Source organism: Cygnus atratus, chromosome 8 (genome assembly GCF_013377495.2).
Source record: "Cygnus atratus isolate AKBS03 ecotype Queensland, Australia chromosome 8, CAtr_DNAZoo_HiC_assembly, whole genome shotgun sequence".
In the NCBI taxonomy this organism is placed as follows: domain Eukaryota; kingdom Metazoa; phylum Chordata; class Aves; order Anseriformes; family Anatidae; genus Cygnus; species Cygnus atratus.
Genome location: NC_066369.1, coordinates 31,158,603 through 31,183,114, shown reverse-complemented (window position 1 = coordinate 31,183,114; position 24,512 = coordinate 31,158,603). Strand labels below are relative to the sequence as shown.

The following is a 24,512-nucleotide window of genomic DNA, read 5'->3' as shown; positions in this document are numbered from 1 at the left end:
GCCTTCGAGAGGGGCCCTGTTAACGGCACCTTCCCCACAGCCGAGCCGTCGTGCCACTGCCACAAACACGTCACGCGCCATGGCTCGAGATTAAAATCTCCTAATATTGACGATACCCAAGGCACAAATAAGGCACCGAAGGACAGCAGCGCCCGTTTCCCTCGCACCCAGGAGTCAAGAAGCACAAGCAGCCATCCTGCGCTCACACAGGGCGCTGGGCTCCCAAGGTGAGGCGAACATCGCCCACCGGCACCAAGCTCCCTTCCCGGCCGGCCTGGGCACAGTCACACATCCCTGGCCTCCATCAGGACACAGCCACACGTCCCTGGGCCGCCGTCACCACCGAGTGACACATCCCCAGCCCCCACGGCCGCCCATGCCCGCAGGGGCTGGATGCTGCTGTCTGGGCACATCACACCAGGCAGGCCTCCGGCTTGGCCGAGGGGCCGTAAATAAAATAAATCACCTGCATTTTGAGCTTTTTGGCCCCGAAGGCCAAGAGCTATTCTGCTTTAAGCAAATAAAAATCTCCCTTCCGTGGCATCTTGCTCCAGAAGGCATAAAGGGGAGGTTTGCATACGGCCGAGACGGATGACACAGGTTAAAATCTGTGTAAGAAATGCCCGGGGGCTTTTCCCACGCACAACCAGACGCGCATTCTGCCAGCGCTCCCCGGAGCATCTGATGCCCGGAGCCCATGTTTCCTCCTCGTTTCCTTTTCCATTCCAATAAGCCTCAAAGCAGTGTCCCCCCACCCCCCGCCCCCCTCCTTTCCCAGAGCCTGCATCTCCAAGCCAGCGACACTGCATGGCAGAAATCGCCTTCAGCCCAGCATCCTCGCTCCCCGTCGGAAAGATTCACATCCATACCGCTGTGCTACAGAGACACGGAGTCCCATCTATCGTCAATAGGCCCCTGGGCTGTGCGGGCAGATAACATTTAAAATCATCCTCCGCATCACATCAGGGGGAACAAGCAGGTTTCCACGCGGGGGATGAATTCCTGCTCGTCGGAGCGCGATGCAGAGCGGCCAGCGCCGGCCCCAAGCTCCCTGCCTGGCTGCTGCCCCCCGGCACGGGCACGGCGCTGCGAATAATCCTCCGGGCTCGACATTACAGCACCCACCAGCTTGCTGACAGCAGGCAGGGAGCTTCGGCTTAGGGGGAAGGGAGGGGTTTTTATCATCCTTATTTCTATTTTCTGAAAGGAAAAGGTGAAGGATTCACGCTCCTGGGTTCAATGCATTCTCCTTCCCCCACCATTGCCTTCAAAACTCCGGCGATCCCGAAAGACATGCTCAGATCATCACCTACCTTCCATCATGGTGGCAGAATTGCATTCCTCAATTTCCAAGGAGCCTGAAAAAATACAGGAGAACACAATCCTGGTTACCAGCTGCTTAACATAAGCCCTTAAATCAAACACCTCCGATCCACGGCTTGTTTAGCTGCCAGAACAAGGGGAAAAAAAAAAAAGAAAAAGCCAGTGCTAATGCCGAGGGCAGGCCATGGATGCTGCTGTGGCTGTATCACCTCCAGGATCACCGGAGGATGCTGAGAGAAAGGCAGGATGAGCCAGGCTCGGCTCCGGCGCTGCCCCCGTCCCTCCCGCCCCACATCTCGTCACATGCGCGCTCGCTCCCGAGCCCTGCCACAATGCCCCCGGGAGCGCACCAACCTATTTCCCATTTTCCCCCCACTTTCACCAAAAGCAGAACCCCTTTTCGTACCTCGTGACGCACTTCCCCTCCCTGTAATCCTATTGCAGCAGCTGGGGGAGCAAGATTAATTACCCGGCACTGTCAGATTAGGAGAGCGCTCCAGCAGTGGGGCTGGGCAGGGGGGAAAAGCGAATCCCCCCGGCCGAGGGCACACACACCAGGGCTGCACACCCACGGCTGCTCGTCCCTCGCCTCTCCCGCAGCCACCCGAGGGAGAAATCGATGGGGCTGACGTCACATCGCAGTTAGCCCCGGCAGGGTGACGGGCAGGGATCGCTCCCAGCCGCCTGCTGGAGCACCGGGACCTCGTCTCCCGTGGGGAACAGCCGAAGCAGGGACAGGAGGTGCTGCAGAGGGCAGGAGACCACGCTGCACCCTGACCCCAAACCCCCCTCAGCCACAAAGCACCACCCGGAGCTACCACGGGGCACCACCAGCACGCCAGTTACACCTGGCACTGCTGGGATTACCCCACGAAAATATAAATTTGGGATTTGCACGCAATCACCACCTCCAAAAGTTTTTTTTTTTTCCTGGTAAAAATTATGCCTTAAAAACCCTTGCACCTTGCCCTGAAGCTGACCCAGCCCCACGTCCTCCTCGCTCCCACGGCAGCTCCCACTGCCACGAGGGGCTGGGGGACACAGCCCAATCCCCGAGCCGGTACCAGCACCCTGCCACACCTGGGGAGGGGGATGCTGCCCCGTGCCACCCCCCCGGGCACACCCCCACTGGGAAACACGCTTACAGAGGCCAGCAAGGGCTGCAAAGCCACTGGGCTCTGGGGCTTTGTGCAACCCTACGGAAGGGTCCATGGGCAGCTCTGGAGATGTTATTTAAAAATTAAAGAAATAAAGGTTGGGGGGCAAAAATAGCATTATTCAGGAAATCTGCGAGTTTGCTGTACGTGAACAGGAGATGTGAGGGGGTGCGATGAGAACAAAAGAATGCAGCATCCATGGGGTTGGTGAAGTTAGGATGTGGCAGGGGATTTGCTAAGGGTCATTGGGTGGCTCTGGCAGGGCCAAGAAGCAAACCACAACCCAGAGGCACCTCTGGCACACAGCTGCCACCCCCCAGGACAAATCAGGCACAGCCAGCACTCTGGGGCACAGCCTTCCAGCATCACCCTCTGCCTGCAGCGGGGGCTGACCACAGCCCCTCACCCCACACCACCACCCTCAGGCTCCGTCCTAGCCTGAGGATTCTCTTGGATTGCCCCTTTGAAAAGCTGGGACACCAATGGGTGCAACATTTCTGCTGTTGAAAAAATAATGGAGAAGCACAGCTGGATGCATCCATGGGGACGCACCCTTGGGGACACCCTCAGCCACCCCAGGCAGGTGCCCACTGGGATCACCTGCCAGAGGGGGCATTTATCACCCACCATCCACCCCAGCAGCACTGCAGGTGCAAGAATGGTTGCCCAGCAGCGTCGGGAGATACGGCTGTAACCCATGGGGAGCACAGCCCATCCAGCACTACTCTGCTGCTCCCCAGACCACCTCATGTCTCCTCTGCCACCACGAGGCTCCCCGCTGTCAGTCCCCACCGCTGGCACTCCTCCAGCACCACCCTGACTTCAGCTGGGGCAGGATTAACTCTGGACCTTGCTGCTCCCCATATTTTATCAGCTCACACCATGGGCTCACCCACAGCCCTGGGGCTCCCAAAATACCGGCTCCCCACGAGGTCAAACAGCCCCAGTTTACCTGCGGAAAAGGGCACAAGCAGTCTAAATAAGCAAGGGATCACAGTGGGTCGGCTGGCAGATTCTGCAATATAACACTTATCCCAAAATTCATACAGCTCTTCCAAAGCAGAGGGTGCTGCCACAGCCACCCAGCACCCCAGGGTTGTCCCCGCAGGACGGCTCCCACCAACATCCCTGCAGGAAGCTTGCAGCTATGACTTGGTGCAAGCCCATTGGAGCCAGGTAGCCCATAACCAAGTTATCTTTGCTAATTCCTCACTTGAGTGCTGAGTTATGGCAGCCTCCACACAGCGCTGACATAGAGGAGCGCTGGGAAGAAACCATGGCTTATTGCACAACATAACACGGCACTGGCTGGGTCCCATGGGACACCTGGCCCAGAGGCACGGAGCTGATGAAGCATCCCTAACATCTTCCATCCCTGCGTCCTCCTGCGGGCAAAGGCAGCCCCAGGGCAGGGCCCCGCAGAGGACACCACAAACCTGCCCTTGGCACAGCCCCCTCCCATCACAGCAGGAGGGGGGAGCCAGACCCCACTGGGTGCGCAATTGGATGCCATGTGTAAACATAAACAGGGGAAGTCAGCCTCAAAGGAGAAAATAAGAAGGCAGAAAATGAGTCACAGCAGCGCATTACTCATGCCGGAGCAGTCATGCTCGCACCGCATGTGATGGGCGATCCCAGCGCGTCCCCGCCACAGGGCAAGGTGCCCCCACACCCCTGGGTGAAGGGATTTGCTAAATAAAGCTCAAATCCACCCAGCCTGATCCCTCTCAGGGCACAGCCCCGTAAATCCCACAGCATTAACAGCGCTAACGGGCAGCAGTGAGTCGGTCACAGGTCTGCACACCTGCCTCGACAACCCACTGCTAAGCCTAATGGGGCATCTGACTGAAAACAAGCCTGTGGGCTTCTCTGTGCCGGGTGGGACCAGAGCTAAAGAGGCCAAACAGCCTGGAAGAGCTAATTAGGCAGACCTCCTTGGGGATCTCTCCCCACCTGCCCACAGAGGGCTCTGACACCAGGCCCCGTGCCTCATGTGCCCATTGTGCAGGGTAGGCCGCACGCGGGGCCGTGGTCGGGAGCCATCACACGCAGGCCACCTCACCAGGATTTAGAGACTCTGAACATTTGTGCCTCGCTGCGAGACAGCTGAAAAATACCAAAGCCTTTTATAGGCTGCCATTTGGGCTTTGATACAGTGACATTTTCAGGCTGCTTGCTCCAAATGCCTTCTCCCAGTATGACAAGGGGAAGACTGAAACACGGCCTCACTGGGAGAGCCTCGAGGGGCACGGAGGCAGGCATGGCAGTTTCTGGGCACTTCCAAAAAGATGGGGCACCTGGGCACATCATGTGGGGCTGGAAAAGGCCATAACACCAAGATGTCACTGATCTCAGCCATACACATGGCATTCTCTGTAACCAGCACTCACATCCTTGCCACAGCTGATGTTTCTGTGTGCATGGGACTCGTGGTAAGTGCAGAGGCAGCAGGGCCATGCAACCTCCTGGAGCTTGCCCTGAGTGTCACAGCTCAGCCTGACACCAGCCACAAGCACCAAATCAACACCATCGAGCCAGGAGAGCAGCCAAGCTGCCCACGGTGCTGTGCCCACCCCACATCCCAGGGCCCCTTCCAGGATGCAGCAGCTCCACGCTCAGCAACGAGGACTGTTACCATCTGCTCCACTCATCCCATTTTTCCCCCGTACAAAGAACCACTGGGCCCTTCCCATCCCAGTGAGCAAGGAGAGGAGCATAGGAGCAAGCCCTCACTGTGCCCCAGAACCAGCTACAGCCCTTGGTGAATACACACCAACATGGCACAGCTCCCCAGCAGTGTAGGGGAAGCCACGCTTGCCATACATTTAAACAGAGATTAGCTGCTTGAGGCTCTTAAACCACAGCCCAGCACCAACATGCAGCACCCCAGCCCCCTGGCCCCGCCAGCCCCCGCACCCTCCACTCACTGCCTCCTGCCCCGCCTGGCACCCGGCCCTGCTGCACACGTGGGGAACCAGCCCCACGGGTTGCACAGCCGCACCCTGCCCACACCAGGGCCCTGCAAGCGCTCTGTGTGCTGCCAAGGGCCCCCCAAAACACCCTGAGCACTGCAAAGCATCCCCCCACCCCCAGCACACGATGGGGACAGTGGCGGCAGCACCCCATGGGGCTCCAATGGGCTCCCAGCTCCAGCACCACCCATCACGAGCACGACACGACCAAGACCAGCTTACACCCAGCACAGCAAGCCAGGGCACCCACCGAGCAGATGGCCACATCCATCCCCAGGCACCGGCAGCACCCACGGTGCCCATTTGGCCAGCAGCTCCGTGCCGGGCAGCAGCAACAGGGTGCAGAGCTCCAGGAGCAATTGAACACTGTCAGAGCAGCCTCTGCCTTATTTAATGGCTCTCATGCACACAGAGGTAATTAGGCTGTGCCCTGGGGCACTGGAGCACGATGGGAGCCCCGCACACACCCTGCCAGCAGCTCCCACGGCCACAGCTCGGAGCACAAGCACCCATTTACCAGCAGCACCGAGCTCCCAGCCAGCACTCACCTGCCTCACACCCCCGCTCAGCTCTGCCCCCACTCGTGAGGAGGCCAAACCCTGCAGGTGGGCTCCCCAGCTTAAATCCTGCCCGGGCCCGATGGGATGAGGCACAGCTGCGGCCCCGCACCCGCGGGGGCTGCTCCTGCCCTGCCCCAGCAGCTGCTGCAGCCCTGCCCATGGTGGGGAGCGGGGCTGGAGCCAGAACTGCAGCCCCCGAGCCCCCAGCTGCTCCGACGGGGCGGCACAGGGGATGCTAACTGGCCTGGCAGCGAGGCCGTTGTGCCTTTTTTTCAGTTAGAAAGAAGGTATTCAGGAACATGGAAAAAAAATCCCCATGCAAACAATGGGTGTGTGTTTTCGCAGACGGCAGCGCCGCCCCGCAGCACACGTGTGTGTGCTCCTGAGCGTTGCCCAGCCTGTTTTGGGGCGGTATCGCCGCGAGCATCAGCCCGGGTGTGATTTGGGGTGGAAGCCACCCTCCCCGTGTGCCCCACATCGTGGTGAGCAGCCCCGGCAGCAGGGGGAGCGGGGATGAGCCCAGGCAGTGCCTGCTCCCCGGGAACCCAACAGTCCCATTTCGTGCGTTTCTGCCCCAAGAAACACCACATTCAAATCATTGCATGCCAAGGTGAGAAGCGGAGGCTCAGTAGCACGCAAAGGGTTGGGTTTTAAATCCAACGTAAAACCTATAGGAACAGCACAGGTTTGGGTATTTTGAAGAAACTTCATGTATTTGGGCGCTGCTCCCCGGCCCCGTGAGACGCTGGAAATGCTGCCCCGTGCCCCAGCCACAGCTGCACCCGTGCCCATGGGCAGGCGCCGCCGCCCCCGCTGCCAGCACCAACCACCCATGCTAAAAGCTTCTGACAGTTGCCTGCCTCAGGCTGTTTTTTTTTTTTTTTTTTTTTTTTTATCAGGAAGGTTTCCACCGAAATAGCTCAGCTGAGTCTGAAGAATGAGGTTATGGAAAAAATACGTGTATGAATGGCGTTGAAGACATTCGTGCTGCGAAAGCCTCCTGCCTCTGCTCCTGGGGTGCGCTGGGGCGATGTCGGGGCTGCCCCGCGTTTTGCTGCGGACGGGTCCCCGTGGGTGACAGCGAGGGAGGTGACAGCCCTGGCCCTGTGTCTCCTGCACCTGGCATCACCTGGGAAGAGCGCAGGTGCCCCCGGATGTGCTCCGGGTGACTGCATCCCCCAGCCACCAGCAACGTGGCCTGCATTTCCAGGGAAGAAGTATTTACCCCTCCCTCGTAAAAACAAGATTTTTCTGCAAGATCTGTGTATTAAGACCCTATAAAAAAGTGTCAGAGCTGAAAGTGTTGCCCGTTAGAGGGGAGGAAGAGGAGGCTGGAGAAAAGTAAGCAGGGCTGTGCTTGTGCAGTGGGCCAAACGGTTCTGCCTGGGAGTGACCAGCTGCGCTTGCACATGGCTGGACGAAGCCCTGAGCTCCTTCGGAGCGAGCAGGAGCGGTGCTGGGGGCGGGAGAGGGCAGGGAATGGAGGGGCTGTGGGGGGAAATGAATGTGCAAGGGGGGCAAAAAAAGTGACAGGTCCCAAAATGAACTCCCTGGGGATGGAAGCGGCACGGAGTCACTGCTGCCAGCTGGGTGTGTGGGATCCAGCTGTGCGTGGGATCCAGCTGTGTGCATGGGATCCAGCTGTGTGCGGGATCCAGCTGTGTGCGGGATCCAGCTGTGCTTGAGCTCCAGCCACACAGGCTCCAGCTGTGCACGGCCCCAGCTGTGCGGAGCCCCAGCTGTGCACCCCTCCTGCGGCACAGGACCCAGCTGCGCGCTCCTCCACCTGCGCGTGGCCCCGGCCTTGCGGGACCTCAGCCGGGCACGGCTCCAGCTGCTTGGGGCCCGCTCCAGCTCCAGCTGTGCCGACCCCGCCGTGCACATCCCTGCTTTCTGTCCCCATTTTGGGTGTCCCCGCCGCACGCCCTGCTGCGCCTGCTGCGCTGTGCAGTGGCTGGGGCTCGGCAGATGGAGCTGTGCAGCTGCGCATGGCTGCGCGGGCAGGCCGGGGCTGGCTGCGGGGCTGCAGCGGGCCGAGCCCTGGCTGCCACGGCTGCTGCGTGGGTGCAGGAGCAGGGTGCGGGGAGCGCCGGGGGCGGCACTGCCCGCGCTTGGCAAAATGTGGGGCTGCAGCACGGCGGGGCCCCCGCCTCTGTCCCGCGGGGCCGCAGCGGGACGCAGGCGGAGCTGCGTGGGGGGCACCCAAGCCGTGGCACGTTGCGCCCCGAGGGGCAGCGAGGGCATTCAGCCACCAGCAGTGGGGTGGGGGGAGAAGGGGGCACCGTGGTTCTGTGTCCTGCTGCCAGTGCTGCGCCCCCCCCAGCTGGCACATCCCTGCGGCTGTGTACGCCTGGGCTGACAGCAACAGTCCTGGAGTGAAGGGAGCAAGGGGAAGGCAGCCCCGGTGCCCACGGGGAACCCTGTGCTGTGCCCACGGGTGCTGCTCTTGGGTGCAGGGAATGTCCTCGGGCTGGTCCTGGGGCTTAGCCCCCCACCAGCACCACTGCAGACCCCTAAAATGGGGCCAAACGGTGCCGGGGGGAGCAGCACGGCCCGGCACACCCTGCCCGAACACGGGCTGCATTTGGTCCCTCGTGCACCACGGCAAGCTGGGCATGGCACGAGTCCTGGTGCTGCCACCAATAAGTTTTGGGATGGGAAACTCACCAACACGGGCGGCTTCCTGGCGGTGCCTGCTCCGGGCAGGCAGACGGGGACATCCCGTGTGGGCCGGGGGGATGCTGGCATCTCAGCAGGTGCCAAAACAGCATCAGAGGGACCCGGAACAGGGACTTGTGTGGGTGACAGCAGGGCCAGGACGCCCTCGGGACGGGGAGCCCTTGGGGACGGGCTCCTCGGTCACCGCGTGGTCACAGCACCGCGCTCAGCCCCACAGCCGCTGTGCCGGCACCACCTCCCTGGCACCGGGGCTCTTTGCCGCTGGGCTTGGTTCCAGCGCCGCGGGCACGATAAAATCTGGGCTTTGTGCACCAGCCCCGAGCATCTTCCTGTTTTTGACGGTGAGACCATCAGTGCTTGAGATTTTAATTTCTTTTGTGTTTTTTTTTTTTTAATCTGTAGGATTTTTAGCTGAACGCTAAGCCAGTGGCACCTAAATCTTCACGGCCAGCAAACCACCTCCAGCTCTCGGCATCGTTTGCAGGTCCCTGGGGCTGAGTCCTGCCCTGCCAGCTGCTCCTGTCCCGCCGGGGAGGACACGGCGCCACGGAGCACAGGGCTGTCCTCTGGGAGCCTGCCGGCCCCAAGGCAACCTGGGCACGGCCTAAACACCACCAGAAGCTGACGGAGGCCGAGCAGCCATAACAATGAAAGCACATTTCTGGAGGTGGTTCTGCTGCCTGTGCACAGCGGAGGCAACTGCTGTGGCTTCGACAAGCCCAACGTCCTGCAGCTGGGGGCCTCAGTGCAGGGACCGTGTCCCTGTCCTTTGTCCCTTGGTGAGCGGCATGGGGCAGCACCGATGGCGTGGCACGATCCTGCAGCTGCCCTTACCCAGACAAGAGAACCACGGCCTCTTCCTTCAGAAGAAACCCAAGGCTCCTTTGAGACCTTTTGGGGGTGCACTCCGTGTGTGGCTCAGCCCTGTGGCTTTGCATCGCTGGGGCTGATGAGAGGAGGAAGGTTGGTATCCAACTCCCGCGTGTCTGGGAAAAGGAAGAACATCAAGAACTACGTTCCCAAGCCCAGCTGTTACTCAGCCGCTGCTGAAACACGAGCCTGGGCTCCCCTCATCCCACAGCCCCAGCACAGGGCAGCGTGGGTCTTCCAGTGCCACTGGGACAAGGGGATGGTGATGTCCTGTGCCTGGCACGGGACAGCCAGGAGCTGGGGAACTGCGGGCACTGCCTGCAGGTAGCAGCCCTACATGCCCAACCACAACCCCAAGGGCACCCCCTGCTTGCACACCTGCTTGCACACCCGGCTGCACGCTGGAGCCGTGCGGCTGCACCCCGGGGTATGGCTGGGGAGAGGGGAGCAGCCGCCAGCAGCACCCACAGCCGAAGCCCCGCATCCACAGCGTGCGCGCGGACGTGCGCCCGGTGCCGAAGGAAACTGCAGGAACTGCACTGGTGCTGGGGGCCAGCGAAGCACAGCCAACACACAGCCTCATCCCCCGAGGAAAGTGAGCTACCAAGCAAGCCCGCACCTAAACTGGGATTTCCCACCCCAAAATGGGAGGATTTGGGTTATTCAGCAGCAGAGCTGCTGGCAGGGCGCTTGCTGCCGCTGAGGAGCGAAAGGGGGCTGCTATTTCAGCGCAGAGCACCGCCACGCTGCATGTATTCACGGTAAAGCTGCTGCCTGGCAGAAATGGGTCACTGGAAAGGAAAAAAATGAAGCCCAGGAAGGCAGGAGGTGGGCAGAGCCGGGCGAGAGGGTGCCACACAGAGCACGCCGCACCCTGTTCTTCCCGGCCCCCTTGGCAGATCGCTTCGTTTTCCCTTCATCCGCCCACCGTGCCTGCGGTTTTGGGGGATCACCTGCACTCGCAGCTCGTTGCTTTCTGCCCTCGGATGGATTCCCGGCCCCACAACCCGCTCCCCACCTCCGCACGTCCCGGGAGCAGGCACGCGGCTCCCGGTGCTGCAGGGCAGAGCCGTGCGCGTGGCTCGCCGAGCGCACCCGCAGCAGGGTATGAGCAAACCGTGCGCATGGGCACATTCAGCGGAACAGGGAAATTTGTACCAGCACTGCCAAGAAGGTGTTCATTAGCGGTTAGGATCCTGGCAAGCCGCGGCACAAAGCACCCCGGAGGCGCCGCTGCGGGACGCTGCGGGGCAGGATGCGGCCCCGAGCTCGGCGGCGTACGTGCACGCTCAGCTTTCGCGCCTCTCGCCAACCTGGAGGTCAGCTTCCATTGAAGCCCACTTACATCTGGGCCTGCGAGGCTTTGATGAAGGCTGGTTGTTAATTGCTGCTGCCATTAAGTGCTGTGTGGGAAGGAAGACGCGGCATCGGGGATCTGCGCTTTCAAGTGGCTTCGTTTCGGAGCCAGGAAGTCTGGGGAGAGCCCGGGGGAGCCCACGCCGCGCCGGCAGCCGGAGCACCTCGCCGCGCCGACGCAGGATCAGCCCCGAGCGCCGCGGGCGCCCCGTGCATCGCCCGCAGCGAGGGCGGCCCCGGGGCCCTGCCCGGCCGTGCGTCACAGATGGAGCGCGGCGCTGCCCGGGCTGTCCTCCCGCACGCTGGCAGGATGTGTTTTTACTGGAAAGTCGGTTGTTTTGGGTTAGGCCAGGACATGAAAGCAGCCCACGGCCTCTGGTGCGCCGCCGGCCGCGGCCATCGCCTTCCTGTCTGCAGCGCCTTCCTGTCGCCACCGCCGCGGCCGGCCACAGGCCCCGGCCCTGCCGAGGCTCAGGACCAGCACCCGGAGAGCCGTGCTCGCCCAGCCATGGTGCCGCCGGGTGCCGGAGAGCCGTGCCGTGCCCTCTGGCTGTGTCACCATTCATAAGCCCGAGCACAGGAAGCCCCTGAGCGTGGCTTGGATTTCAGCCACAGGAGGGGTCGTTTTTCCTTTACTCCCTGAGCTGCTCGATAACCACGTGCCAGCCGGCTTCCTATTGTGCCTAAAGCGACCGTAGGTACCTTGCCTGCTGTTAGGTACTCCCCAAACTGACCTACTTAAACAACAAAAAACAACGCCGAGGAGAGCCGAAGGCAGGGTCATGCTTTCATTTATTCACTTCATATAAAAATCTCTTAAGAATGCATCTGAACACAATATATAATACTATAACATACATTGTGTGAAATTTTTGAAAACAATAAAATAACCACCTGGAACAATGCAGTGTTCAACAGACATACAAACCCATTGATCATGCACAACTGTGCTATTTTCATTAACTAGTTAGTCACAAGTTGGACCAAAAGCTTGAAACATATTTTACAAACTGAGATTGACACCGCTCACGATGCCTAACAAGCTTTGTCAGAAGAAGTTTCACAGCACAATTATTACATCAGTTCACATTTTTGTCATAGAAATTCACATTGGGTTGTTCAGAAATTGGAACGTGACATTTAAAAGCCAGCCCACTGGCGGGGGGATTCCTTTTCCTTTTCCCCTTCCAGCCTTTCGGCGCCCACGACCCCCCAGTTCCCCTCCCCTGGGGCCTGGCTCGCCCCCGCTCGCTGCGAGGACGAAGCCCGCGGGCGGCTGCCACCCAAATGCCCTTCCTGGGTTGCGTATGTCTCTTCAGCTATGTTCAGGTTCTTGTATTTTATGCAATACAAAAGGTTACAAGAAAAAAAGGCAACTCTTATTCCGAGTTTTCTACACAATTAACATCACCGCCGACAGGCAATGTTAATTCATATAAATTAATAACTTACAAAACATTACAGTATATACATTACGTAATAAATACACTGTTATAAACAGTAATGGAGGTGTTAGAGCTCAAGGCAGTGCGGGAGGAGGACGGTGGACCTAAACCTAGGAAACGTGAACAACAGGCGAGAGAAACACAAACATCTGAGCGTGCAACTTCCACTGAGCCAAGGAGCTGCCGAGGGGGAGCGCGCGTCACACACTGCCTTATTACGCTTACTGATATATGTACTGCACGGTGCCATGAAAACAAACTACCCTTTGTCCTGTGCACAACGAAAGGAAAACCCAGTTGAGGAAAAAATACTGTTATTTCTAGCAAGCCAACGGAGAGGGTGCACGATGGCATGAAGTGACTCTAAATGGGCCGTCTGGAGTAGTAAGAAGACTACTAGAGGTGCAGTAATGCAAAACAGAGGGTGTCCTTTCTATTTAGTCTGTAAAAGTGATTAACTGCAATAAAGTGACAGGTATTGCCCATGAAAAAAGGAAGACTGCTTCTTGTAACAGGAAGAATCAAAAAAGTATCCATCAATTTTGAAACACTTTGTGTTGCTCTTTATACTAAACTCCGTGTATTTAATAGACTCTTGAAAAGACATGAAAGTGTTTACAAAGAAGGCACACAGGTCTGCAGACAGGTGGTCAGGTGGACAGGTTTTATACGTAGAGTTATTAATCAGTAGTTTCTATCAGTCTAACTGGTATAAATTCCAAAACTAACAGTATAAAATCTCTCAGTTGTGTGTCATTTACTGTTCAGTTACGATTCAAGCCAGCTCCAGGACAACACGATGCTTTTAGCTGACAAGGCTTAAACCACAATGTAAATCATCTGGCAATTTCCTGAGCAATCATTCACTACACGATCTCCAACCCTGACTCCAATCTCAAGTAGCTGGGGAGAACTTTTAGCCAATGTTAGACACAGGCCTAAGACCCAGGCTGCAGGCGAGTCCCTCGAGACTGCTCGCATGCTCATTAAGTGTTTAAAATCCACTTACACAGGTACAGGACATTATGTGTCAACAGGAGATGTGTCTTCTGTCACAATTTCTATGTTCGCCTCCCTCTGTGAATCTTTTTCCCCTGGGTCGTCCATGCAGAGTGTCTTTGTATTGCTGAAGTAGCCGATGCCCTCTCCTTCCTTCTCAGGTCCGTCCGAATCCTCCTCCTCGAGGGTCAGTTCAAACTGGAACTTCTCCATCAGGCCCTGGCAGTCCCTGCTCCGCTCCTCCAGCGGAGGAGAGGGGCTCTGAGGTATCATGCTCTGGTACCAGTTCCTGTTGTCCTCCAGCGTGTCCAGGATGTCCTGGGCGTCGGGCTGCACCAGGTCAGCCCACGTCTCCCAAAGCGGATGGACGATGTAGTCGATGAACCCAACCTGAGAAACACAAGAACACGCACAGTTAAGGGAAGGGAAGTAGATGGGTGTCTAAAGAGTTAAGATGACCGTAATACATGATTTTTACAAGCAAAATAGCTGCCTGGGAGCAAGCTCCCCGTCCCAGAACAGTCTGATCACAGACATAATCATCTCCTACCAAAGCTGCACCCCCAAAGCTGGGGCTAGGTTGACCTCTTGTCCAAAACCAAGACTTGTATGGAAGGTTGAGGAAAAGCAGGAGCCACCTGGAAACTCAGCGATAAAGCTGCCACTTCCATCCCTGGCTGCATGAATGATTTTGGATGTCCTTGTAGGTGTCTTTTCCTGACCACTGAATCAACCGCTGCTGTGCAGGAGGCAGGGCGAGTTACTGCTCTGAAGGCAGAACGTCCCACTGAGGTCCCTGCAGAAATGCCACCTACCAACTGCCAGTGCACAGAGACATTTTAAGACAGCTGTTGTCCCCACCCCGTGAATCGAGAAAATGTGCTGTATCTCACACAGGGCTCCTGGGGACCGCGGACAAGGTTGGTGTGTTTATGGCAACGTGCAGTCACACCCCAGGGGCTTCGTTTGGCTGGCAGTTGTGAAAATGCCAGTGTTCTCAGGGTGAGCACCAGCCCTAATGCTGAATGTCCCTGCTTTTATGGACTTAAGTTTGACCTTTAGATGTATTTTACTACAGTGTGCAGTTTGCATCTGTTCTGAACTCTTTTGTAGTGCTGCATCTTTAAACACTTCAGCGCGTTTCCTCTGCGCTGCCAACACAGCCACCTCTATGAACCTTGTAGAGATTTCCCTTCCTTTTGCTTCATTTTGGAAAGAGTGCAGAAAGCAGGGTAACTAACCCTGACAAGAAGTCCTCCTGCACTAACGTGGACAGACCACTGCTGCTTGGCTCCCGTGGAGTGACGTGCCAGTGGTGGAAACAGTGAGGCTTGCGGCCGGGTCCGTCAGTCCATCCGCCCGCTGGCGCGTAAGTTCTGAGCTAAATCATTTTTCAATTGTCTGACTAAGAGGACGTACGTCCAGGATGGAGAAAACTGAATGGCCATAAAGAGGATTGAAATTCTTCCGTCTTGGCAGCGTGTGTCACTTCTCTCCTCGCTCTGCTGGACAACATTTCTGTGCAGCAGGAAAATGGCTCTCAAAGGGGCCAGACTCAACGTGCAGATGTTTGCTTTGGAAATCACACATGCCTCCTTCAGACACAACAGGATGTCAATAGAACCATTAACATTCAATTGTAACGTACTGTTGAGGCAGCTTAAACAAAAAGGTGATGAAAATTTCCTGCAGCACATGTTCCGGAGCACTTTTAAAGTGAAAAAAATTCTGTACGGTTGGCCGATGGCTTCACCGCCACCCAAAACGCTCAAGGGCTGCAGGACCTACGGCTACAAACCTTGCAGCAAAGCCATTGTTCCTTTAAACAAACATCCCATATCACAGAATAGCTGGCCAGATGGCCGAAGGCTGATCTTAAAATATTTTGATGTAAAGAGGGAACATCCAGAGCCCTGCAATACTTGCATACTGTCTGCCCATCGGTTCTTTGTTTCGCTCCAGGATGGAAACGCCACTTCCCTCCCACCCCCGCCACTCGTTGGTATTTTGATGGCAGCCATTTCGTGCAATTCCTGTTCTTTTTGCATAGCAAAAATGCCATCTTGAAACCTCTATGAAGTGCACATGTGAAACAAAAAAAATAATTGGAGCTTATATGTGGAGCACATGGGCATTTTCTGGCCAAGCCTGGCCAAAGGATTCACTTCTTGTTAGGTTAACAAATAAGACAGATTTTTCCAACAAAATCACCATGCGGTTGAGTGAATAATTTTGAAACCACTTGGCTTAGCCCAAGAGGACATTTGGAAATAATTATCGTCAATTTTGTTACTTATTCAAGCTGAAAAACCTCGATGATGGCTTGCTCAAGTCATTTAAAAACAACAACCAAGACACCATTATATGAAGACAGGAATAAGTTTAGGCAAACATAAATTACTGGCTTCACTAGAGACCAGCCAGGTGAAATTTTATGGCTTGTGCTACACAGGTCAGAAGAAATTTGACCTTTATATCGTCTAATCTATGAATCAGAACTAGGAATGAGCCAGGTAATCTCAAAAAAAAAAAAAAAAGAAATATCCAAATTCTTTTTAAGATTTGTAGTGATTTAAATACCTATTCTTTGACTTCACAACACAGAGACTCCATCAGGCCTCTAACTTTACTGGCCTAATCAAGAAGTGCAAAACTATTCTACACAAGGCTGAAAAACAACCAACATTCCGACTTTTTCCGTGTCCTGAAATGGAGCTCAGCTTGGGGACACTCCTACCGCTGCCATTCAGTGGGACTGGCATTGCTATAAATTTCTAATGTGGGGTACAATATCAGTAGGTTTAGGAGGTGCTAATTAAGAGCTAAGAAGGAGGCTGTAGGGTGTGAAGACAGAAGAGACCTGGGGAGATCAGAATCACACTCTTCCAGCCTGGGGAACAAAAGGAAACCAGCTCACTCTGGAAACTGGGACACAAACAAGGCAAGATAAGCATGCATTTAGAAATGAGGAGACGCCAAGGAGTACATAAAGGAGGCTGAACAGCCTAGTGAGTCTATATGAGCTTCAGGCACAGCTGCGTGTCAGGGTCAATCAGAACCAACCCTCTGAACAGCTGGCTGTTTGCCTAATTGTATTAGAGAAAGCAGATGAATTTTTGTCTCTGCTTTAAAAATACAAGCTTAGGCAATACAAAAATGCAGCTCAAGGCCAATTACCTGTGATTTTTCCACTGACGCTGTATGTTTGTCACACATTGGACTGATTTCCATTCCTCTTTCTCGTTCTTTGTCTCCCTGCTGGAAGAACTCCTCCATGATTCTGTCTGTCCACTGCCGGTACAACTCCAGAGACTTTGTGGGATTACTCAAGTCTGCACAATGTACCATATTTCGGAGAACCTGCAATTATATTAATAAGAAAACTCGTAAAATCAAATGGAAAAAGAGGACGGCTTCAAGCTGTATCTGCTTGCTTAATTCAGAACATTTAACCACAAGACTCTTTGATTATGCAACATTCCATAAAAATATTAACATTGTAATATCTCCATATATGTGACTAGCTGCTATGGTCTGCTCCAAAAGTAAACTGTGCTATATGTTTTTTAGACAACTCAGTACTTACAGAGGGTGCAGCGGTGGCAATGTTAATTACATCATATAGGTTTGTTTTTGAATGCAGGTGCTTCCCACCATTCAAACTTTATTTTCATGCTCTCATATGGTTAAACGCTCCTTCTTTATTAAATGAGTAATATCCCTTCCACACACACAAAAATGTGCCTGACTAACTGTGGCTACAAGGATTTAGACAGCAATGGAGTGACCTGTTTCAACAGCAGCCGTCTTAAACAAAAATGTAAGGTCAGTTTTCCTATGAGACTGTTCTTAAGAAGCTGGCCATCGAAGTAGAGAGAGGATCAGGATGTACTTCGTCCTACGTGTTAACTACGTAACCCCCTACCAGTACTGCGTTGTCATTTCTGTAAATCAAGGATCAGACTATACAGAGAACAGAGTGTACATAATTTTTAACCCAGTTTAAGAGTTGCTTTAGGTATGGAGTTACAAATTAAATTCCTGCAATCTTGCAATGCTATAGCAATCTGGCTATACTTCTTTGTTAAGATAAAGAAATGGGGGGAAAGTGGAAAAGAAATTCAAGAGCCCTCAAAAACTGAGCCTTACAGATTAACCTCAGAAGGACATGCATGCTTGCAGTTGCACGCTCTAAGTGTTAAAAACGTAAATCCTTCTACCTGAAAGACAGGAGACCACCTTGTACCACCTTGTTGGTCTCTGTGGTGCAGAACAGAAGAAAATACATCTACAGTTCTTGCGTGATTGCTGAAAATCTAGGTCAGCAACTTTACTATATATAGCCTACTGAGAAGCCACAGCAAAAACAGGAACATGGTTTCTTCAGTACCGAACAAAATACACGAAATGCTACAGGAACGTCCTCTGACCTACCTGTATTCTATCTGTGTAGTTATCCAGAAGGAGGACTCCTGAACTGGTCACTTTCTTGGTTTCCACCATGGTCTTCAGATCAGCTAACAGACTCATATGCTTGGACATATCTGTTGCCAATACCTTTACCGAAGAGAAAACGCGATCTCAGCAAGGGCAGCCATACAAAGAAGCCAGTATTATGTTTAAGGGTAGCAGCGTGAGCATAGGTCATACCATGTCAATCACCATCTTCCTGAGAGTCTGACGCTGTTTCTTGGTCAGGTTCTGGAAGATGTCACAGTGCTCTTCTTGAAGCAGTTTGAAACCCACAGCAAGATGGTGGTTCTCCAAGACGGATTCGTCGTTGTACATCAGGGCTAGTTCAGAATCTAGCAGAGCAACATAAATACGTGACTCCAGTATGAGAAATGCGTGACTTCAAACAGCAAACACTGGGCACTGAATTGTTTATCCATATGCAATAAATCGGGAAAGTTTTCTTTTTTTGTTTCACATGTGCCAAGAGCACACAGTTTTCTAATCTAAGCACATATGTAAATACCATAAACAGCCCTTTGCTCAGTTCTAATGAACAAAATAGTATTTGGTTGACTTAGTTACAGGCTTCAGAACCACTGACAACAGAAAGCATGAATCCTGCAAACGCACTTTCCAAAAAAGAACAATACACATATTTTGGAATCAAAATACATGCTTAGCCTGTTGCAGAATACAATATGAACCACAATATTTAGGCTTTATTGTTGTCAATAGCAACAGCATTATTAACCTTATATTAACGATAAAATTTGCACTCAGGATGGGAAGATTTATTATGCCTTATCAAGTAATAACCACAAGATTCAAGGCCACTTTGCAAATTGCACTACAATAGCTTCCCTTGTTTTGATAGGAATTTAATTTTAATTACTGCTCCATTTCAAAATGTAGGACTAGTTTACTGCACAATATGTTGAGAAAGCAACACAGTCTGAAAGTCATAATTTGTGACCTCGCTGTAATGGAAAATGTACTCCAAGTTTGCAGATGAAGTTATAATTGTACTTGAAATAAAACTCACTTGTATTAATAAGAAACTGATTGGAGACACCAGGGTGATCCACATCATGAATTGCAGCTGCAAAAATTGCAGCAAGGATTTCCAAATCAGTGAAGACAGCCTAGGAAGGAAAACAGAAATTTGTCAGAAAAGTCCCTATGTTTTCTTGCTCAACAGTTTGGGATGCTGATGTAGAGAAACAAATTGTTCTTTCTGAATTACAAGGCATTTACTCAGAAGAAAGGTCTACATGCAGCACGTGCCCTTTAAGATGAAACAGAGATTACAAATAAAGCTGCTGCTGAAATTTCTTTATGTTTTCTTCTCTGGTAGTAAACTGAGCCCTCAGAAGAACAGGCAGCCCACTGCATTTTTTTTTCAAGTCTAAGTGCCATCAGTGATTAACTCAGTTTAAGGTTCTTCTGTGTTCATATAAGCAGTGTGCTGGTTTTAATCTACCATTCAAAACATCCCACGTTAAAATATGACAATTGCCCGACACAGACCACTTTGCTCAAACTAGGTCACTCACATCCAGTGCAGGGGTGGAGAGAAGAACATGGGTGGACTGGGCAACATCAGCAGCATGTAGGCTGTTGTGGTAAGCTACATCCGAATGGTAGTGGTCTTCTAGAGTCATCATGTACGTTACAAAAGTGTCTGATGAGATCTTGAATGTTTTTAGTAGATCTCGCTCCTGTATAATAAATAAGTACAGATGTATGTATCAAATAAGGATGTCATATTGTGGAAGGCAACATAGCAGAAAGCAATTAGAAACTAAAACAGCGTCGTAAAAGAATAGCAAATGTGATCAGAAAACCACAAACCTGAAATATAGCATACATAATGCAGGTGAGCGGCCTGTTGTGGGAGTACCTGGCAACATTAAATATGTTGAGACCCCATTTATTCAGATCTTCCAGTTCCTTTTGAAAAGACAGAAGGAGAACAATTAAAATATTTCTCAAGACATTTCTGCATTTATCACTTTCACTGAGGCTTTTGCATGTTCCAAAAGTTTACACAGAGAATTCAACCCTAATTGTGGTAATCAAGTAAGTGCATGAGCACACGTAATTATTGAAGTACATGAACACAGAGTGACTGTGAAGTGCTGATGTCAAAGCACTTGTACAGGGAGACCACATTTCCCTGCACCAGGGGAATTATTTGTGATGGTTGTTCCCAGGTAGCAAGAAGCAAGGCACCTGATGGAGACAAAGGCCTCGTAGCCAGTTTGTTGCACATAGTGTTGCTTTATGTTCCTGTGTTTGATAATTACTCTACTCAGCCTTCATCACAGTTTCTGATTATTTTAGTGACATTTTCAAAGAATTTGTCAACCTGGGAATATGCTGTTAGGGTCTGGTCCCATAAATTACAACATCTGTAGCGGCCATATCACTTAGGGGATACTGGTTCCAATTTTACCTAGGGGCAGTCAATTCAGCCAATCCAACCCCTGCTTTGAGATCATACTGACTCTCCCAGAACCGTAAGGATCTGTCATACCTTGGCCAGATGGTCTTCCTTTTCTGTTTTCACACCAAATCGTGAAATGCTGGTATTATTTAAGCTTGAACTATGCATTAATTTTTTCACTCCACTGATCTGTGTCATGAGCTGCTGTTTTTTCTTCTTTTCTCTGTCTTTCTGTGTGGGAGAAGGAATCTCCACATCATTCTGCTTGTCTGTAACAAATAAAGGTGAAATGAATCAATGCCATTTGCAGAAACAGAGTGTGAGCACCCATCACACTCCTTAAAGTCAACCCTTACCTTCGATCATTAAATATGATTAAGTATTACCCAGTTGACGCATATTAGGGCCCATACCCCCTGCTCCTAAAACAACAACCCAATAATAAATTGGTGGCACTTATTTATTAAAGGTTTGCCCTCTACAACAATTCTTTCTACTAAAAATGTGTAGAATAACATACAAAGTGCAGGGTACATCCCTACTGTCAAGTACGCTTAGAGATAATAGCAATATTAGTGTGCATTAAGTAGGTTCGCAGTGGGGCACAAACTTGGCTGGGGAGATGTGTTTGATAGATAAATCTATCCACATACGCTAGTTACTGCCTTCAAAACCACTCCATTTGCTGCATTAAAATGGAGATACAGTGGCTCATGACTTTCATACTAGCCATTTTTTCGTGAACTTTTAAAATAGCCTACTATAATCTCTGCACCTTTGCAGATCTGAGGACCTCAGGAGGGACTAGGCATCCAAGCATTAGTTACTTTTGCCTTAGCTTAATTAAAAATCTCTGAAATAAGAACTACCAGTGTGTCTGCAACGCTGCAATTAAGAAGGAAGCCATTATTCACAGCAACAGTCAAGCTGACATCAATGGGTGTTTCCCTTGTGTGCCTTTGCTGAACAACAGAAGGACTTTCCTATATATAATCTCCTTAGCAATGACTAATGCTAAGGCAGTGTAAAATGGAGATTCTTGAACAGAAATCTCTAATTCATTAAACCGTGAGCTTCACAAACTTGGTGAATTCTGGGAAAAGATCCTTTCAATATATCTAACAGCCTGAGGAGTAGTGCAGTGGAGAATCTGAGGAACACAAAATAGGCAAAATCCTCAGAGAAAGACAATATAGCTACACAGTGTATATTGCTATTCAACGTACAGCACAAAGTGGCACTTATGAAAATATGGTAATTAATTTTAAACCTTTAATTGGTGTTTTCATAATGCTTCATAGTTGACTAACAAATCACGTTCATTGCTTTCAATGCCTATCAGAGGGCACATGTGGATTCCTGTGCCTTAAGCATTATTATACAGAGGCTCCTGCCCACTTTGACTCTCGTCCTTTCACTGAGATGTTACTGCTTCTGCAGATCTTATTTGTGACCCCATCGCACTGCTCGCAGCAGCGTCCCCATCCATGACTTGGGGACAACAGGCACACAAGACCTTTCTACAATGCCCGCGGTCTTTGGAAGTCAAAATGTTGAACGTGGGGGCTGAGAGCACCAGGACTACTGCTGCTGGCAGGACTCTGCTTGGTTAACGCTGCTGCCTGCAGGCTTGCAGGGGGCTGGGGACTGCTTCGAGCTTCTGAGCAAGCCGCTTGGCTAAGAGGGTGTCCCTGCAGCAGTGCCAGGAACCACGGCACCTCAATACCCCTTGCTGCTGTAGGAAAGGGCAGGTGATAAAAGTTTATTGTGCTCGTTCCCATTTACATGATGGGGCCAAGGACAAACCCACCATTTTCAATCTTTGGCCTCGATACAGACCTAAGGTTGGTGTCCTTACTCTTACTGACCAAATGATGACAGCAGGACTGGCCCCACTGGCAGAGGACATGGCTTTATTGGGGTATTCCTCAGCTCATTTAATAAAGGCAATAGACCAAATGAAGTTATTCGATCTGGTTTTAGTTATCTATAAGCTATCCCCATCTTATGAACACCATTTGGAGTTAAATGATAAGTCTGTTCTATTCTACCCACATATTCCTTCATTTTGGTTCAACTTCCTCAGTTTTAGACTCTTGTTATTTTGTGCATTCATTAAAATTTTAAGCCAAGTTTTATGAAAAAAAGCAAATTCATAAAAAAGGTACAGCACAACTTCCCAAAGGAGCTTTAAGGTCCTTTTAAAAGCTTTATTCATTTCTTTCTAACACAAGCAATCAAGGTGGGATCTGGCCCAATGCGGAGAGGTTGTACCACTCGGCGTTAACAAAGCCCCGAGTGGCTGAGTGGCCCTTACACTGCCACCAAACAGCAAGTACGTCACCACCATGGAATATGTGAGAATAAGCAGGACAGGAATAAACAAGACATGAAGGGAAATGCAGTTCCCTGACCTAGCCTGAGCACAGGGAATAATACAGCCACAGCAGCAGCGGCAGCGGCTCGAGCTCCTTAGCCCCTGCTGAGATGCAGACTACACTAACCTGGGTGTACGTGGGGTTTACTAGTATTGCATTCAGTCCACACTAACAAGAATGCTGTGTATTACTTGCATACCCAGCATCACGAATACACGGGGTATTTCTGCTGCAGCGCATCCTCCTCCAAAGATGTGCGCCTACTGGAAGTGCTGATGCACAACAAACTCCCTGAAAATGCCAGGGTGGTCATGATCCCCAGTAAGCTGTGCACGCTCCAGGCTCTCCAGCTGCAGAAGTGGCCTGCTGGCTGGCAGCGAGGCAGTCTTGCTTTTATCCCCTGTATTAATTCATGTTCTGGATGTCACGATTAAGCTGAGTGATAAGAGAGGACCAGCGGATTCCCACAAAGCAACTACAGACTTTTACATGGATTATTAATGATGTGATGTGTCCTAAATGCACACAGTAGTTCCAGTTGCAACTGGCTATTGAAATCACTTTAAAATCCCTTAATGGAAATAATTGTGTGTCATACAGTGAATGCATTCTGGGCCATCTTAACCGCAGGGCATGAGTCCCCCGTGAGCTCCAGCACACCACACACACTCAGCTCAGACATATATGGATGAGGGTTCTTTTTATAAGCAAACGATCACAAATTCTAGAGCTGTTTGAAATCACAGCAAACTGTACTTGTTGTAAAAGATGTATTTTGTAAGCACAGAGGATCCAATTCTCAAACCACTTAAATTCGTGTTGGTAGTCATATGAGCTCCAACAAAACTAATGACATGCAAAATACTTTTTTTTTTTACAAATATTTTTGACTTCCAGTGCAAAATGAGCAAATAAACACAGAGTAATATTAAAAATGTCTGGGCTGGACTTGCTTGTCTGAACCCCTGACTCTGCAGGGGGAAAATGCAGTTTTATGAGGCAGAAGGAGCAAAGAGGAGAGTATGCAGTTGGGCTTGTGTGACTTTGTCCTTTACATAAGGTCAACACAAAAATCAAATATTGCACAATTCAGCTGACAATAGCTTAACTCAACCTGAACAGAAAAATCTTTCGATTTGGAAAGGGAATTCCTCTGTGGATAACATTATTCAAACATTATACTGCTTTCCTCCCCATATCCATCTTGAAAGTGAAAAATCAAAACGTTTTAATAACGCTCTGCCTCAAAGCACCACTCAGAAATTGGGCACAAGTATAGACTGGTGGGTATTAGGCTGCCATTAATTGTTATCTTTGAGTCATCTGAAAGCTCGGGATGCAACGCCTTACCCAGGAAAGTGTTGGAAATGTACTCAGACACCTGGTTGCCGGAGCGGCTCATCTCGGAGAGGTGTGTCAGCTCGCGGTTCAGCATTCTCTTGAACTGGCAGGGGAGAAGCACACACACAAAGATGGTATTTTTCTGAACACTGGTCTGAATTAATACAGCTTTAACTCTATTACAAGCAACGCACAAACAAGATGTTAAAAACAAAATTGTGGAGATATTTGGAACAGAATCAGTGACATATGGTTTGATTTAGGTCCTTCTCAGAACCACCATGACTAGATATTTCTTTTCAGCATACTACACTGCAAAATGCATTTCCTGCAAAGGCAGATATTAATTTTCACTGTCATAAATGAGAAGACGTTTCAGGTAATCTCCCTGAAAGATCGAAGTCCCATATTGGTTTTTATTTCCACATCCTGCAACCTTCTTTTGTTCTCAGTTTCATTATATAAGTTTGCTCCATTTTGAAATATGCAAGCAAAATACAACTGCATATGCTCAAAACATAACAGAGGAGC

At 51.4% G+C, this 24,512-nt stretch overlaps 2 protein-coding genes across 6 annotated transcripts in view; both read right to left on the bottom strand.

The window, feature by feature from the left end:
* SGIP1 (SH3GL interacting endocytic adaptor 1) overlaps nt 1-1,323 on the bottom strand; it is a 38,808-nt gene extending 37,485 nt beyond the window's left edge. Inside the window, exon 1 of the mRNA XM_035564415.1 lies at nt 1,314-1,323. Within this exon, the coding sequence (XP_035420308.1) occupies nt 1,314-1,323 (10 nt within the window). The remainder of the gene's footprint in view (nt 1-1,313) is intronic.
* Nucleotides 1,324-11,691: 10,368 nt separating this feature from the next.
* Nucleotides 11,692-24,512, bottom strand: part of PDE4B (phosphodiesterase 4B) — a 182,559-nt gene continuing 169,738 nt past the window's right edge. For all 5 annotated transcript variants that reach the window (XM_035564385.2, XM_035564387.2, XM_050712209.1 and 2 more), the window contains 9 exons: nt 23,991-24,084; nt 20,353-20,531; nt 19,668-19,766; nt 19,370-19,534; nt 18,859-18,958; nt 18,012-18,166; nt 17,796-17,918; nt 16,539-16,721; nt 11,692-13,751 (listed from right to left, as the gene is read on the bottom strand). In XM_035564385.2, the coding sequence (XP_035420278.1) occupies nt 13,386-13,751; nt 16,539-16,721; nt 17,796-17,918; nt 18,012-18,166; nt 18,859-18,958; nt 19,370-19,534; nt 19,668-19,766; nt 20,353-20,531; nt 23,991-24,084 (1,464 nt within the window). In that variant the 3' untranslated portion in view covers nt 11,692-13,385. The remainder of the gene's footprint in view (nt 13,752-16,538; nt 16,722-17,795; nt 17,919-18,011; nt 18,167-18,858; nt 18,959-19,369; nt 19,535-19,667; nt 19,767-20,352; nt 20,532-23,990; nt 24,085-24,512) is intronic.